Here is a 13,907-nt window from a genome sequence, read left to right on the forward strand (position 1 = left end):
CCAGCTGCAGTGTGGCATACAGCTCACGACTGAGATCCATAGAGCACGGAGAGGAGAGGTCATATAGATGTGTGTGTGTGTGTGTGTGTGTTTGTGTGTGTGTATTCATGTCTAGGGTTTCGAGTTCCACTGGAACATCTCTGAGGACACTCTGATCATCCACAGACAACGGCACACAAATAGCAGCCCAGGCCCAGGCAAACTATGCTTAACCTCTCCAATTGGGAATAAAATGTTAGGACATAGCGCACTCTTCAGTGCTCTTCAGAAGGGAAAGGTAGAGGTTGAAGTTAGGTCGATGAACTGAACTCCAAGCCCATCAGATGGGGGGAAAGGGAAGAAACATAAAGAGCAGTTCCACGTAGGACTCCGGCCAACTCAAGATGGGAGTAGAGGCGGAGACAGGGGGGAGGAGTGGATGAGAAGAATCGAGGAGAAAAGTGGCGAGGCGGGGGAGTGGGGAAAAAGGGGAGGGAGAAAGAGGGGAGGTCCAGGGATGTTAAAAATGGCATGCTCACCATGTGCCGCGCAGCGGAGCTGGACCTACGTTCCTGTCCCAGGCGGTGGAGGGCGAGCGAAAGATAGGAGGGAGAGAGAGAAAGGACGGATGATAGCAGGTGAATGGCAAGTACTGAAGGATGAGCATGTCAAGTAAAATGAGAGCCCTGGTCAGTGAGCATGGTGGACCAATCAGCTCAAAACCAGCATAAAGAGGTTCAATTTCACCAGTTCAAGAGAGCAGAGGAAAAAGAGGATCTCACATAGAAAATGTAACTTCTATGGTTTGTCAAGAAAGAAAGAAAGGAAGAAAGAAAGAAAGAAAGAAAGAAAGAAAGAAAGAAGAAAGGGGGAGGGTGCGCAAGAGGAGGACAGGAACAGAGGATGACGTGGCATGAGGAATACAAGGAAAAGGAAAAAGACAAAGGTTTGGGAGCAGCTAGGGAGGAGCCCTGACTGGGAGTAAAATCATCAATTGTTCTTTTGTGATGAGGAAAGAAGGAAAAGACTCTTTCTTGAAGAGAAGAGCAGGAAGGAGAAACAATTACGTAGCAAAGGAAAGCTATGCAACTGATTCGTTAAAGAGATACTTCAGGATTTTGGCAATGACGCCCGGTATCTACTTCCCCAAAGTCAGGTGACCTCATGGATACCATTGTCATGTCTCATCTATTATGAAGGAAAATATCCATTTAATACACATTCAAAAGTGGCATCCATTGTGATTAAAAAGCAGAACAATAACCTCTAACTGCATTTGCAATCTACAGGTAAGTGACAAAATAAAGGAAACACCAACATAGTGTCTTAATAACAGGGCGTTGGGCCGCCACAAGCCACCAGAACAGCTTCAATGCGCCTTGGCAAGGATTCTACAAGTGTCTGGAACTCTAGCGGAGGCATGCAACACAGCAGCCTCACAGCAGTGCAGTAGCAGCTAGTGCCAGAACAGCACAGAAGAGAAGAGAGCAAAATGCGGCTGAAGCTGGTGTTTGACTGGGGTGGAAAATGTCAAGTGCTGTCCTGTTCTGCATTACAGAACAAGAAAGAACAGAGGAGACAAGGAGAGGGGTCAGAGGAGCGATACAACTAGGGAAATAGTTATGAGAGAGGGAGTGAAGAGAGAGAAAGAGAGGGGGGAGGAAAGAAAAACACTGTTGAAATATTTGAAAACAGTTAGGCTGAGTGTGTCGGGGGGGGTCTGTTGCTAGGCAATGATGAGTGCGGCACGGAGAAGAGCAGGAGAAGTGTGTGTTGTGTGTTTGTGTTTGAGAGAGAGTCTATTTCTGGCCGGTCAGTTTCCAGGGTTCAGACTCATGGCTATTCCTGGAACTGGTGTCACATTCCCTACTGAACACACACACACACACACACACACACACACACACACACACACACACACACACACACACACACACACACACACACACACACACACACACACACACACACACACACACACACACACACACACACACACACACACACACACACACAAGCTCCCGAATTTACATACTCACAAGAACAAACATGCTCATACTATTCCCCAACCTCCATCCGCTCTGCCTTTCCCCCCGCCCACATACACATGCACACACGCACGCACAATGCGTGGGATGTGTTGGTGCATTAGGTGAGATGGGGTGAGGATGGTGACAGAGATTCATTAAGGCTCGTCAGCCAGCCGGAGAGGGTTTCAAATGGTTAAAGAGCAGATGGGGTGAGCCGGAAATGGAAACCGTGATCGAGGGGGAGGTGGAAAAGAAAAGAACAGAGGGATGAGATGGGAGAAAAAAAGAGAAAGAAAGAATGCTGGAGTGACAGATGGCATAAAATTAACAAAGAAAGTGGACAAGACGGGGTGCAATGAGGAGACACGGGCATGAACGGATGCACACACTACACTTGAAACCACTATTTTGTGATGGTTGCAAATTGAGTCAACACTCTCTCCCACATCAGAGAGGGAATAGAGAAGAGGGAAAGAACCAGGGGGCGGATTCACAAAACATGACTTACGAAAAAACGTTGAACGTTTCTTAAGAAAATAAATAAGAAGTTCGTAGGATAGTTCGCGAATGCAATTCCTCAAAAAGTTCTTAGGAATTCGTAGTTTTCTTTGGAACTTTGTAAATACCTTTCAGAACTTCGTAAATATCTTCTTAATGTGGCCTTGACATTAGTGACGTGTTTGAAACCAATAAATAGATCTATGTGACAGGGATGATAGGATTTGGTTATTTTGTTAGCTATATCAAAACCAAAACTGGATAACCAAGAAAAGAGATTGATGTGATGGTGGAGGAAATAGCAGCCAGGAAAAGGTTGCTGTTGGGGGGGATTGATAACTGCAGGTTACCTGCAGAGACCAAAAAGAGAGGATGGGCGAGAGTGGCCGAGTCGGTCTCTGCCATCGGGGGTATGGCAAGGGACAGTGACGCCATAAAAAGGAAGTGGTCCGACATCAAGTCGGCTGCTAAGAAGAAGGGAGCTGAGAGACCATTTAATGTGGACGAGCTGCGCGACCGGTAAGTTAGGTAGCTACGTTAGCTAGCTAACATGTAACGACATCATAGCCAACATATCTAACGACGTTAACGTTAGCTAAGTTTGCCAAGTTCTTCTTTGTAAATTGACGAGATGGTGCTAGATATTTAACACTTCTAGAATATTGTAATATATTGTTAATTACTAGCTAGCTAGATAATGCCTGTTTAATTTGTTTTCTTGCTGTATTTAAATATACGGTAGCCAACTGTGTCTGTGGCGCAAGAAAACGTTCATGGTTACAAAAGTACCCATTCGTCTCAAGACAAGGGTTTAGCTGTCCTAAAGTTTAGTACATTTCCAGGAAGAAATCCTAAAACCTTATTATCTTCTTACCTTTTTCTCAGGAAGAAACATAGGGGAAAAAATTAAGAACATTTCCAAGAACTTTATTGAGGAATAGTAACTTTGTTAAACTTTGTTCATAAGTCTATAGTTAAGGGAAAAAACGGCAGTTAAGAAGAAATTCCTTCTTAAGAAGGTTTTGTGAATCCGGCCCCGGGGCCTAAACCCCTGATAAGTTAAGAGAAGAGAAAGAGGAGGAGGAAGAGGGAAGGTTTGGAGTAGGAACGTGTAAGTTGAACAGGGCCTTACCTTGACATCTGCCTTCTTGTTGAGCAAACTTTTGGCTGCTGCAATAGGAAACAAGAGAGACAGCAGGTCAGAGATGCAGCGAGAACACAGGAGAGATCGCATAGAGACAACGGCGTCAACCTGTAGGAGTCACGTTCATTTGACTGCAATTCAAACAGACGGCAACTGAGGCCTTTTATTGACAAGATAGGAAAGTTAATGTGACTGTGTATTGTAATGCTGGAGGTGAAAGAGAATCAAAGATAGTAGGACCTTAGAGGCATTAATTGCTAGCATTATGGTACCAACGGGACAAGGCAGTCATCTGTGACATGATTAAACTCATGGTCCTTGTATAAAACTGCTTGAGAAGCACAATGTCATTAAAACACAACAATAGACGGCTTCCTAAGCACCATTGTTGGTAGGACAATGTGTTATTCCCTTATTGGACTAAACCATTACATCCTCCTAGTGGGAGAGGAGAGTAGAGGAGGTGTGTTCACTGATACTATGGGCAGTAGTCCGATAAGCACAATACCCATAATCCTCAGCAACAGGGGAAATGTCATACAGACAACAGTCAGTATCCTCTCCAACTACTTCACCAGGACACACACACACACACACACACACACACACACCTATGTAATAGAAACACACACACACACATACTTGTTCCTGGGTTAGGCCCAGCGAGAGTTGATGTGGGTTGTTGCCGTGGGCAACAGAACCTCATTTTAGGGAACTGGTTAATTAGTTAATGAGGCAGAGATAGAAAACGATTTTTGGAGTGAAAGAGACAGATTCTAGAGTTTGTCCCCCTGGTCCCCTTCAGGGCTAGAGTCCAAAATGGGTCCTCCATCCATTATGTTAGTTTTTGGGCTATGCTCAGCTAAAAAAAATTGGCTAATCTATATTTCCAAGTTGAAGAACAAGGGTCATTCAATTCATTGGAAAGACTGAAAATCTGATAGACTTTGTTTTTTAATGTAAAGATATGGCCTAATTACATTATCAATAGTAGAAAGCAATGGTTTAGAAGAGGCCTACATAACTAACCCATAAAGTAAAATGCAACATCAATTTATGGCCAGCTATGCACACTCTAACATTGAACAACATTTACTGCAGGATAAATCAATGAGTAATATAAATTGTTTTCTTCTTTTAATAACTCTGAAGGGCAAAGTAATCTAAAAGTAACCGGAAGTAATTTGATTACAATATTGAGTTTGGGTAATCCAAAAGTTACGTTAATGATTATAATTTTGGAAAGGTAACTAGTAACTGTAACGGACTACATTTAGAAAGTTACCTACCCAACCCTGCCTCCCAACACACACACGCACGCACACTCGGCATCTCACTGTACTTGTGCATCCTTTACCTCGCTGTCAATCAACATTGTCTCATCAAACAGGTGGGCTCTACAGCTGCCAGAGTAAGACTGTCCCAGTCTCACTCCCCTAACTCTACTAGACATCATCAGCTCCACTGCTACTTTTAAAGGCCTGAGTCCCATTGACAGTCTAATCACATCCTATCACAACATCACCCCTACGCATTACATAAAACACTATTTCTGGCATTTTGGATTGTTCTCTTCTCTCCTCCTTTTTAGCTCTCTCTATATAGCTTATGCTCTCCCCCCTCTCTCTCTCTGTAGTTCTGTCTAGCTCTCTCTCTCTCTACAAACAATGCATACAAATCTGCAGTGAATTTTAAATAGAGGCTTGACTTCCACTAATTTCTGAAGGAATTGGAAGCAAGCATGAGAAGCCTGTTCAAAGTGTGTTTGAGACCATGAGAGGAGAGGAGATGGCGATGAGGCAGGAGAGCCCACTCTTTAGAAGTCAAAACATGGCGGTGGGTGTGGAGAGAGAGACAGAGAGTGAGTGAGAGAGAGAGAGAGAGAGAGAGAGAGAGAGAGAGAGAGAGAGAGAGAGGAGGGAAAGGAAGACAGAATGAAAGACGAGGATAATGCAGCACTCACAATTTATTTTCCTCTGCCTTTCCCCTTCATTCCTACACAGTATCCCATTCCTCTTTCCATCTTCCTCAATTGATATAGAAACAAATTTTTACCAGCATACAAAAAGCTAAATGTGCAAATTTATCAGTTTACTAGGTACATCGGGCAGCACGATAATCACATGGGCCCTGTTTCCCAAAAGCATCTTAAGGCTAAGTTCATCGCTAGAACCTTCATATGAGCATCATTACATCTCTGGGCTATTTCCTCAAAATAGTGCTGTGGCGGTAATAACATTTTGTCAGTCGGTTATTGTCATGCAAATAACTGCCGGTCTCACGGTAATTGACCGTTAATTAACAAATACGTAAAGCCATGAAGCCGACAGCTGTAGGCTATTTTGCACAAGGGAGCAGAGCATGAGCATGATATTTGTCCCTTTCACGCTGAGTGGTTATGGAAAGGGAGAGAGCTGAGTAAAAAAAATCCATTGAGGAACTATAGTCATTATCAACAGATGTAAAAACAGACTTTGTTTGCTTGCCGTTTGAGGTGAAGAACAAATTACTTTGAGAAGCTCCACAGCTTCCCAATAAATCCATTATTTTAGGTACAGGTCTAAATAAATATTATGACATGAAGAAAATTTCAGAAGAATAGAATAGCATATTCAGAGTCGTCCTTGTGTCAGGCCCTGATCTGGCTATGCCATAAGAACAATACAATTGAATATAGGTGAATAAAATAGAAAATATATTTTTCCCCAAACAATTTCAGAGGGAATGATGCACATACGGCTATTCTGTGTTGAGCGTTTAACCTGTTGGAACTCTAGGGGCGCAATTTCATTTTTGGATGAAAAACGTTCCTGTTTTAAACAAGATATTTTGTCACAAAAAGATGCTCGACTATGCATATAATTGCTACTGTTCGAAAGAAAACACTCTGACGTGTCCAGAAATACAAAGATCTTCTCTGTGCGTGCCCTTTAACGTGAGCTTCAGGCAAAACCAAGATGAGATGGCATCCAGGAAATGACAAGGATTTTTGAGGCTCTGTTTGTCATGATCTCCTTATATGGCTGTGAACGCAAGAGGAATGAGTCTGCCCTTTCTGTCGTTTCCCCAAGGTGTCTGCAGCATTGTGACGTATTTGTAGGCAGATCATTGGAAGATTGACCATAAGAGACCACATTTACCACGTGTCCGCCCGGTGTCCTGCGCCAAAAGTCACCTGCCAGTATTTTTCCAAACAATACAGAGAGTAAAGCAAGCTTCCACGAACTGCATGTCAATGAAGAGATATGTGAAAAAACACCTTGAGGACTGATTCCAAACAACGTTTGCCATGTTTCGGTCGATATTATGTAGTTAATCCGGAAAAAGTTTTACGTTGTAGGTGACTGCATTTTCGGTTCGTTTCAGTAGCCAGGCGCAATGTAGAAAACGGAACGATTTCTCCTACACACAGACGCTTTCAGGAAACACTGCACATTTGGTGTGTAACTGAGAGTCTCCTCATTGAAAACATCAGAAGCTCTTCAAAGGTAAATGATTTTATTTATTTGGTTATCTGGTTTTTGTGAAAATGTTGCGTGCTACATGTTATTCAAAATGCATTGCTAGCTTTGCATACTCTTACACAAATTAGTCAATTTCTATGGTTCAAAAGCATATTTTGAAAATCTGAGATGACAGTGTTGTTAAGAAAAGGCTAAGCTTGAGAGCAGATGCATTATTTTCATTTTATTTGCGATTTTCAGAAATCGTTAACGTTACATTATGCTAATGAGCTTCAGGCTATAACTGTATACAGGGTTTTTTCATAGCCAAACGTGAACAAAATGGAGCGATTTGTCCTACACAAATAATATTTTTTTGAAAAACTGCACATTTGCTATGTAACTGAGAGTCTCCTCATTGAAAACATCCGAAGCTCTTCAAAGTTAATGATTTTATTTATTTGGTTATCTGGCTTTTGTGAAAATGTTGCGTGCTACATGCTACACAAAATGCTATGCTAGCTTTGCATACTCTTACACAAATTAGTCAATTTCTATGGTTCAAAAGCATATTTTGAAAATCTGAGATGACAGTGTTGTTAAGAAAAGGCTAAGCTTGAGAGCAAACGCATTATTTTAATTTTATTTGCGATTTTCAGAAATCGTTAACGTTGCGTTATGCTAATGAGCCTGAGGCTTTAGTCACGATCCCGGATCCGGGATGGGGAGTTTCAAGAAGTTAACAAAGGAACAGGGGCCGGATTCACAAAGCATTTCTTCCGAGAAAACTTAAGAAGCTGCTTAAGAAAACAAAAAAGAAGTTCATAAAATAGTTTGGAAATGCAATTCCTCAAAATGTTCTTAGGAATTCGTCGTTTTCTTAGGAACTTCATAAATATCTTTCTTAAAACCTGTTGCGACTCTAGGGACAGTATTTTCATTTTTGGATAATCTTTTAAACAAGATATTCTGTCACGAAAAGATGCTCGACTATGCATATAATTGACAGCTTTGGATAGAAAACACTCTGACGTTTCCAAAACTGCAAAGATATTGTCTGTGAGTGCAACAGAACTGATGTTACAGGCGAAACACAGATAAAAATCCAATCAGGAAGTGCCGCATTTTTTGAAACCGCCTCATGCCAATGACTCCTTATATGGCTGTGAATGAGCTACAAATGAGCTGATGTTTTCTACGTATTCTCCAAGGTGTCTACAGCATTGTGACGTCTTTTTACGTATTTATGTTGAAGAATAGCCGTAAGGGACCACATTTAGCAAGTGGTCACATGATGGCTCCCGCAGAAAATCTTGCGTAAAGTACACAAGTAGCCATTTTTTCAATCGCTTCTTATGAGAAACCAATTGTCCCGACGGATATATTATCGAATAGATATGTGATAAACACCTTGAGGATTGATTCTAAACAACGTTTGCCATGTTTCTGTCGATATTATGGAGCTAATTTGGAAAAAAGTTTGGCGTTGTAGTGACTGCATTTTCCGGTCGATTTCTCAGCCAAACGTGAAGAACAAACGGAGCTATTTCAAAAAAATATTTTGGGAAAAAATGAACATTTGCTATGTAACTGGGAGTCTCCTAAGTGAAAACATCTGAAGTTCTTCAAAGGTAAATTATTTAATTTGATTGCTTTTCTTATTATTGTGAAAATGTTGCCTGCTGGTAACAGAGCCTAGCCATAGCATTATGCCATGATAAACTTACACAAATGCTTGTCTAGCGTTGGCTGTAAAGCATATTTTGAACATCTGAGATGACAGTGTGATTAACAAAAGGCTAAGCTGTGTCTCAATATATTTCATTTGTGATTTTCATGAATAGGAAGATTTTCTAGGAAGATTTATGTCCGCTGCGTTATGCTAATTTGTTTGAGGCTATGGTTACGCTCCCGCATGCGGGTTTGATAGTTATGAGCAGTTAAGAACTTCGTAAATATCTTCTTATGTGGCATTGACATTAGTGATGTGCTTGAAACTAATAAATAAGCCTATGTGACAGGGATGATAGGATTTGGCCCACTATAATAAAGTGTTGATATTTACATTTTAATACATTTATTTTTGTTGCTTGATGTCTCGAGAATAAAAATGTTTTAGTTGGCTAACGAACACTTTACAGACAAACCAAAAAACATAATTTTTCACACATTATTATAGCCATCAGGTAAATTAGTTAGCTACATTAGCTAGCTAACATGTAAAGACATTATAGCCAACATAGTTAACGGCGTTAACGTTAGCTATAGTTAGCCAAGTTCTTCTTTGCAAATTGACAAGATACCGCTAGATATAACACTTCTAGAATATTGTCATATATTGTTAATTACTAGCTAGCTAGATAATGCCTGTTTAATTTGTATTCTTGCTGTATTTAAATATCGGTAGCCAACTGTTTCTGTGGCGCAAGAAAACATTAATGGTTACAAAAGTACCCATTCGCCTCAAGACAAGGGTTTAGATGTCCTAAAGTTAAGTACGTTTCCAATAAGAAATCCTAAAGCATCCTTTTCAAGAATCCCATTTCTTCTTAACTTTTTTTCTTAGGAACATTTCCAATAACTTTATTGAGGAATAGCAACTTTGCTTAACTTTCTTCTTAAGTCTATCGTTAAGGAAAAAATGCCAGTTAAGAAGGTTTTGTGAATCCGGCCCCAGATCCTCCATAGTTATTTATGCAACTTTAGTAGGGATACAAACTTTATGGAAATATTTGTTGATTTCTAATACATTTTAAGCCTGCATGATGCAACTAATGATTTGAAAAAAGTTGTATGAAAGGGAAGTGCTCTGCTGTGTTTCTTGCGCAGACTGCACACACTTCATCAGTTTCTCAAAAAAAAGATGTAATCCGTATGCGCTTGAATAGCAAATGGAGGACGCTTTTCCCGCCGTTCACTTTTCATGCCAGCCAGGTAGGCTACTTCGGTTGTAAAGAGAAGCAATGTGCTTAATATGTGGAAAGTTGAGAAATACATATAGTAGGCCAATAGAATGCTGATGGGATCCTCTTTTTAATAGGGGCCATCAAATCTGTTTTCTCACGCAATTGCATAGCATAGCCCATAGAAATGTTGCGCAACAGGAACACATTTTATTCCATGCATCAACCAGCTATGAGGAGCTGGCTCTCGCTGCGCAAAGGGTGACCAACCCTATTCCGCTCAAACTCTGAATGCAAGGGCTCTCATGAAGTGTTTGTTTTGATTTTCAATAGCATTTGCATTGATGTCAGAGTCATTAGAGGGACAATAGAGCGCTGAGTACCGGTCATTAGAGACTGGCCATTAGCAAGTTTGGTAGGCATCAGAAGCATCAGAGAGCAGTTTTGGAGAAACCTAATTACTATGACTCAACGGTTCGATGCGTTCCATACCAGGTCACTTTATATCAAATCAAATGTAATTTTATTTGTCACATACACATATTTACCAGATGTTATTGCGGGTGTAATGAAATGCTTGTGTTCCTAACACGACTCTGATTTCTCTTCATTACTCACAAGTCTTTCATCGCGTCACCTAATAAACGTCACGTTAAACATTAAATCAATATGTTTATCTGTCTATCTGTGACTGCCGATAACTTCAAAGTGGACAACAAATACAATGTTACCAGTGTCTTTGCATTGTTACACACAAGCGAATGATAAAATTATGCTTCAAATGAAAACCCGAGATGACTGCATCACAATTTTCATTCAATTTCGTTTTATTTGTCTGTCTATCATTTTATCATCAATATATTTCATGATGTGTAGCCTACCGTACACAATGAGCACACATCTTCATTTAGTACATATTATAAGATATGCATTAGAATAAGCCGCCTCCATATTTGCAGCCAGAGGTGATATCTCTCTCGGAGCTGATCCGTCGGCAGTATTGTGGAATAATTATAAAGTTAAGGTAAGATTTGAATGGAGAAAGCTGATCCGAGAGCAGCACGGCCTTTCTTTCAATCCTATCAGTATCGACACATGCCTCAACGGCGTACTTAGCCAACGTTCTCTCTGCGTGGCGTTACATTTTCAGCCATTGTAGGAAAGATGCATCATTAAAACACTCGTAAGCCTAAGTTGCATTGCTATCGGGAAACTGGGTCCACCTCTGTTATCCAAAGGGCACTGTTCGAATGTCAAGATCGGTAGGATTTGTGTGGAGTTTTCCTCCACTGCCTCTCACTGGCATGTTTTCATTAAGGAACATAACAGTGTCAAGTGCATTCTCATATCTTGTTTGAAGTCTCAGAGAGAGAAAGATAGAGAGGGAGGGATGGAGAGGATAGAGAGGAGGAAAGAGAGAAGACATTGTTTTTCCTTCCACTATAGAATAGACCAGAGCCTTCTATCTGAATAAATAGAAGCTTCTGGAACACTTTCAGAAAGCTTATACAGACTCTAGAATGGAAGTGGTCTGAGCTGCAGAACAACCACTGAGTTGCAGTCATAGACAAAAATATTTAGCCCTCTTTGTGTTTACATACATCATTGGTTGCCGTTACATTCACTCTCAGATCGCTCAGATAGATTCCATAAAATGAGAGAAAGTAGAATTCCATGGCGTTTTGCCCCAACCTGTAAACCCAAAGGTCATGCGGTTCTTAAACCCTGTAGAGCAGGGGTAGGAAACCCTGTTCCTGGTGTACCATAGGTACTGCAGGATTTTGTTCCAACTAGCACCACACCTGACCAACTGAGCTAATTGATAGGTTCAGTGATTGACTAAATTCAACACACTTGGTCTTCCAGATCGGTTAAATCGGCACTCCTTCGGCACTCCAGGACCAGGGTTGCTTACCCGTGCTGTAGAGGAAGCAAGAAGGCTCCTTACCTTGCCACAAATTACAGAAGCAAGAAGGAAGGAAGGAAAGAGGGGAGGAAGAGATTAAGAGAAAGAAGACAATGGATCATATTGGTTAATACCCATTAAGAATGGTCACTTACATTCCTGTAAATAGCAGGCCCTACATGAAGAAGCAAGGATGGAGGCTGATTTGTAAAAACCATTGCCTGTCTGTCTGTCTGTCTGTCTGTCTTGTGCCATTCTGTATATGTGTGCCTGTCTGTCCGTCTTGTGCCAGTCTGTAAGCATCCCGATGAAGGCATCAAGCCAGAATCATTTTGGTTTTTCATAAGAAGAAACATTTCAGTGAACTTCTATTTGCCTTTAGGGAGGCTAACTGTATCCTGCGGATCCCGAGCGTCTGTCTCTGTCTCTCTAGTGGAGGAGGAGTAGATCTAATGTAGAGAGACAGACAGGTCAGTATGAAGTTGCAATATTTGATCGGTCTTGTGGAAACAGTGGGAAGTGGTGAGGACAGCAAAGCTGATTGCATCAGCTCTATCCCTACACTATAAACATTATATACACTCAATTGAATAGTTAGCCAGTGCTAGTATTGCTGAACATACAGGACAGTAGCCAACAATGACAATGTACTTAGAAGACTGATGTAATCTTTCCCTACACTAGACTGTGTAGTGGGTATTCTGTAGCATTTTTATTCATCAACTGTGGTGCAATTACACACTCAACTGCAAACTATCATCCTTCTGTTGTTATGTCATATGCAAACATTGGATTGTTACAGGTATAAAAAACATTTTTCATGAGAAGCCCCAACCTTGCATCTTTCACTGTGTTAACCACGCGTCATATCCCTGCAACCCCCTGTGTTAGAATGCATGCACCAGTCCAGTGCCCCATGCAGCATTCACCGACAGCACATGGGCCGTTCCATCCTTCAAAATGACGGGGGGTAAACTTTCCCAGTGTTATTAACAGAGAGACATTGAGGAGAAAGGTAGAGCAGGGGAACAAGGAAGGAAATAGAGGTATTCAATGAAAAGAGGCAAATGAAGATGGGATTGAAGCTGTATGGAATGGTGTGTTAGCAGGAACATGAATGAGAGAGAAAGAGAGATCAGAAAGTGGGAAGAAGGACAGATCTTGTTGGGTCAGGCATGCTCCACTGTGCTGCTATGTGCAGTGAAGGAATGGGGAGATGGAGCAGGAGAGGAGGAATAGCATGTGAGTGGAGAGAAAGAGGCCAGGTGGCCAATGAGGTGTGGCGATGGAAGTGGCATGCTCTGAACACCCATGCTAGGAGGAAAGGAGAGAGGACAAGAAGAGAAAAGAGGGAGGGAGTGAGGAGGGTAGCACCCCCAGGTGTGCCAGGCTACCTTGTTCCACCAGCCCAGTGGTGGAGCCCGCTGCCGCGGATGCAGCTGCCGCAGCGGCAGTGATACTGATTGGAGCGGTGGAGCGACAGCCGACTGTTTGGTGTCCCACACACACAGTCGCCACAGAGAAAGAGGGGGCAGAATAGTAGAGAGAAGGGAAGAGGAGAGGAGGAGGTTGGAGGGATAGAGGGAAGAGGGCAGAGAAGTAAGGAAGAAATGGAGAGGGAAACAAATATGGTTCATTAGTCCAAAAGAGAGGCGGATTAATAGTGCACGCAGAGAAACACAATATCTTCCTGACATAGAAGACATAAATTGTCCAAGTTCTCAGTTCTCCCAATGTAGGTTATTTTGCTCTATACTGTACACATCACTGCCACCATCACACTGAAATAAAGCATCAAAGGAGTTCATTGCGAAGTGACTATTAGGAGTGAACACAGCTAGTGATACATCTAACACCATCATCCAATACCCGACTGGAACCGTTCATAAGGGTTAGAAGGAGATGTCAAGGATACTGAAGCCTTTCGCTTCTCTTGTCGGCCCCTCTCTCTTTCTATCCCTTCTAACACCCCCCCCCCATCTCGCCTCTCATTCTCTCTTTCAC

At 41.8% G+C, this 13,907-nt stretch overlaps 1 protein-coding gene across 19 annotated transcripts in view; it reads right to left on the reverse strand.

Moving 5' to 3' along the window:
• Positions 1 to 13,907, reverse strand: part of camk2b1 (calcium/calmodulin-dependent protein kinase (CaM kinase) II beta 1) — an 88,048-nt gene that overhangs the window by 21,459 nt on the left and 52,682 nt on the right. For 4 of the 19 annotated variants that reach the window (XM_064973174.1, XM_064973182.1, XM_064973249.1 and 1 more), the window contains exons 13-15: positions 13,298 to 13,390; positions 3,640 to 3,677; positions 519 to 551 (exon numbers count right to left, since the gene is read on the reverse strand). In XM_064973174.1, coding sequence (XP_064829246.1) covers positions 519 to 551; positions 3,640 to 3,677; positions 13,298 to 13,390 — 164 coding nt within the window. The remainder of the gene's footprint in view (positions 1 to 518; positions 552 to 3,639; positions 3,678 to 13,297; positions 13,391 to 13,907) is intronic. The other 15 variants (XM_064973230.1, XM_064973240.1, XM_064973293.1 and 12 more) reach the window with 5 other exon arrangements.

Source organism: Oncorhynchus masou, chromosome 1 (assembly GCF_036934945.1).
Source record: "Oncorhynchus masou masou isolate Uvic2021 chromosome 1, UVic_Omas_1.1, whole genome shotgun sequence".
Taxonomy (NCBI): domain Eukaryota; kingdom Metazoa; phylum Chordata; class Actinopteri; order Salmoniformes; family Salmonidae; genus Oncorhynchus; species Oncorhynchus masou.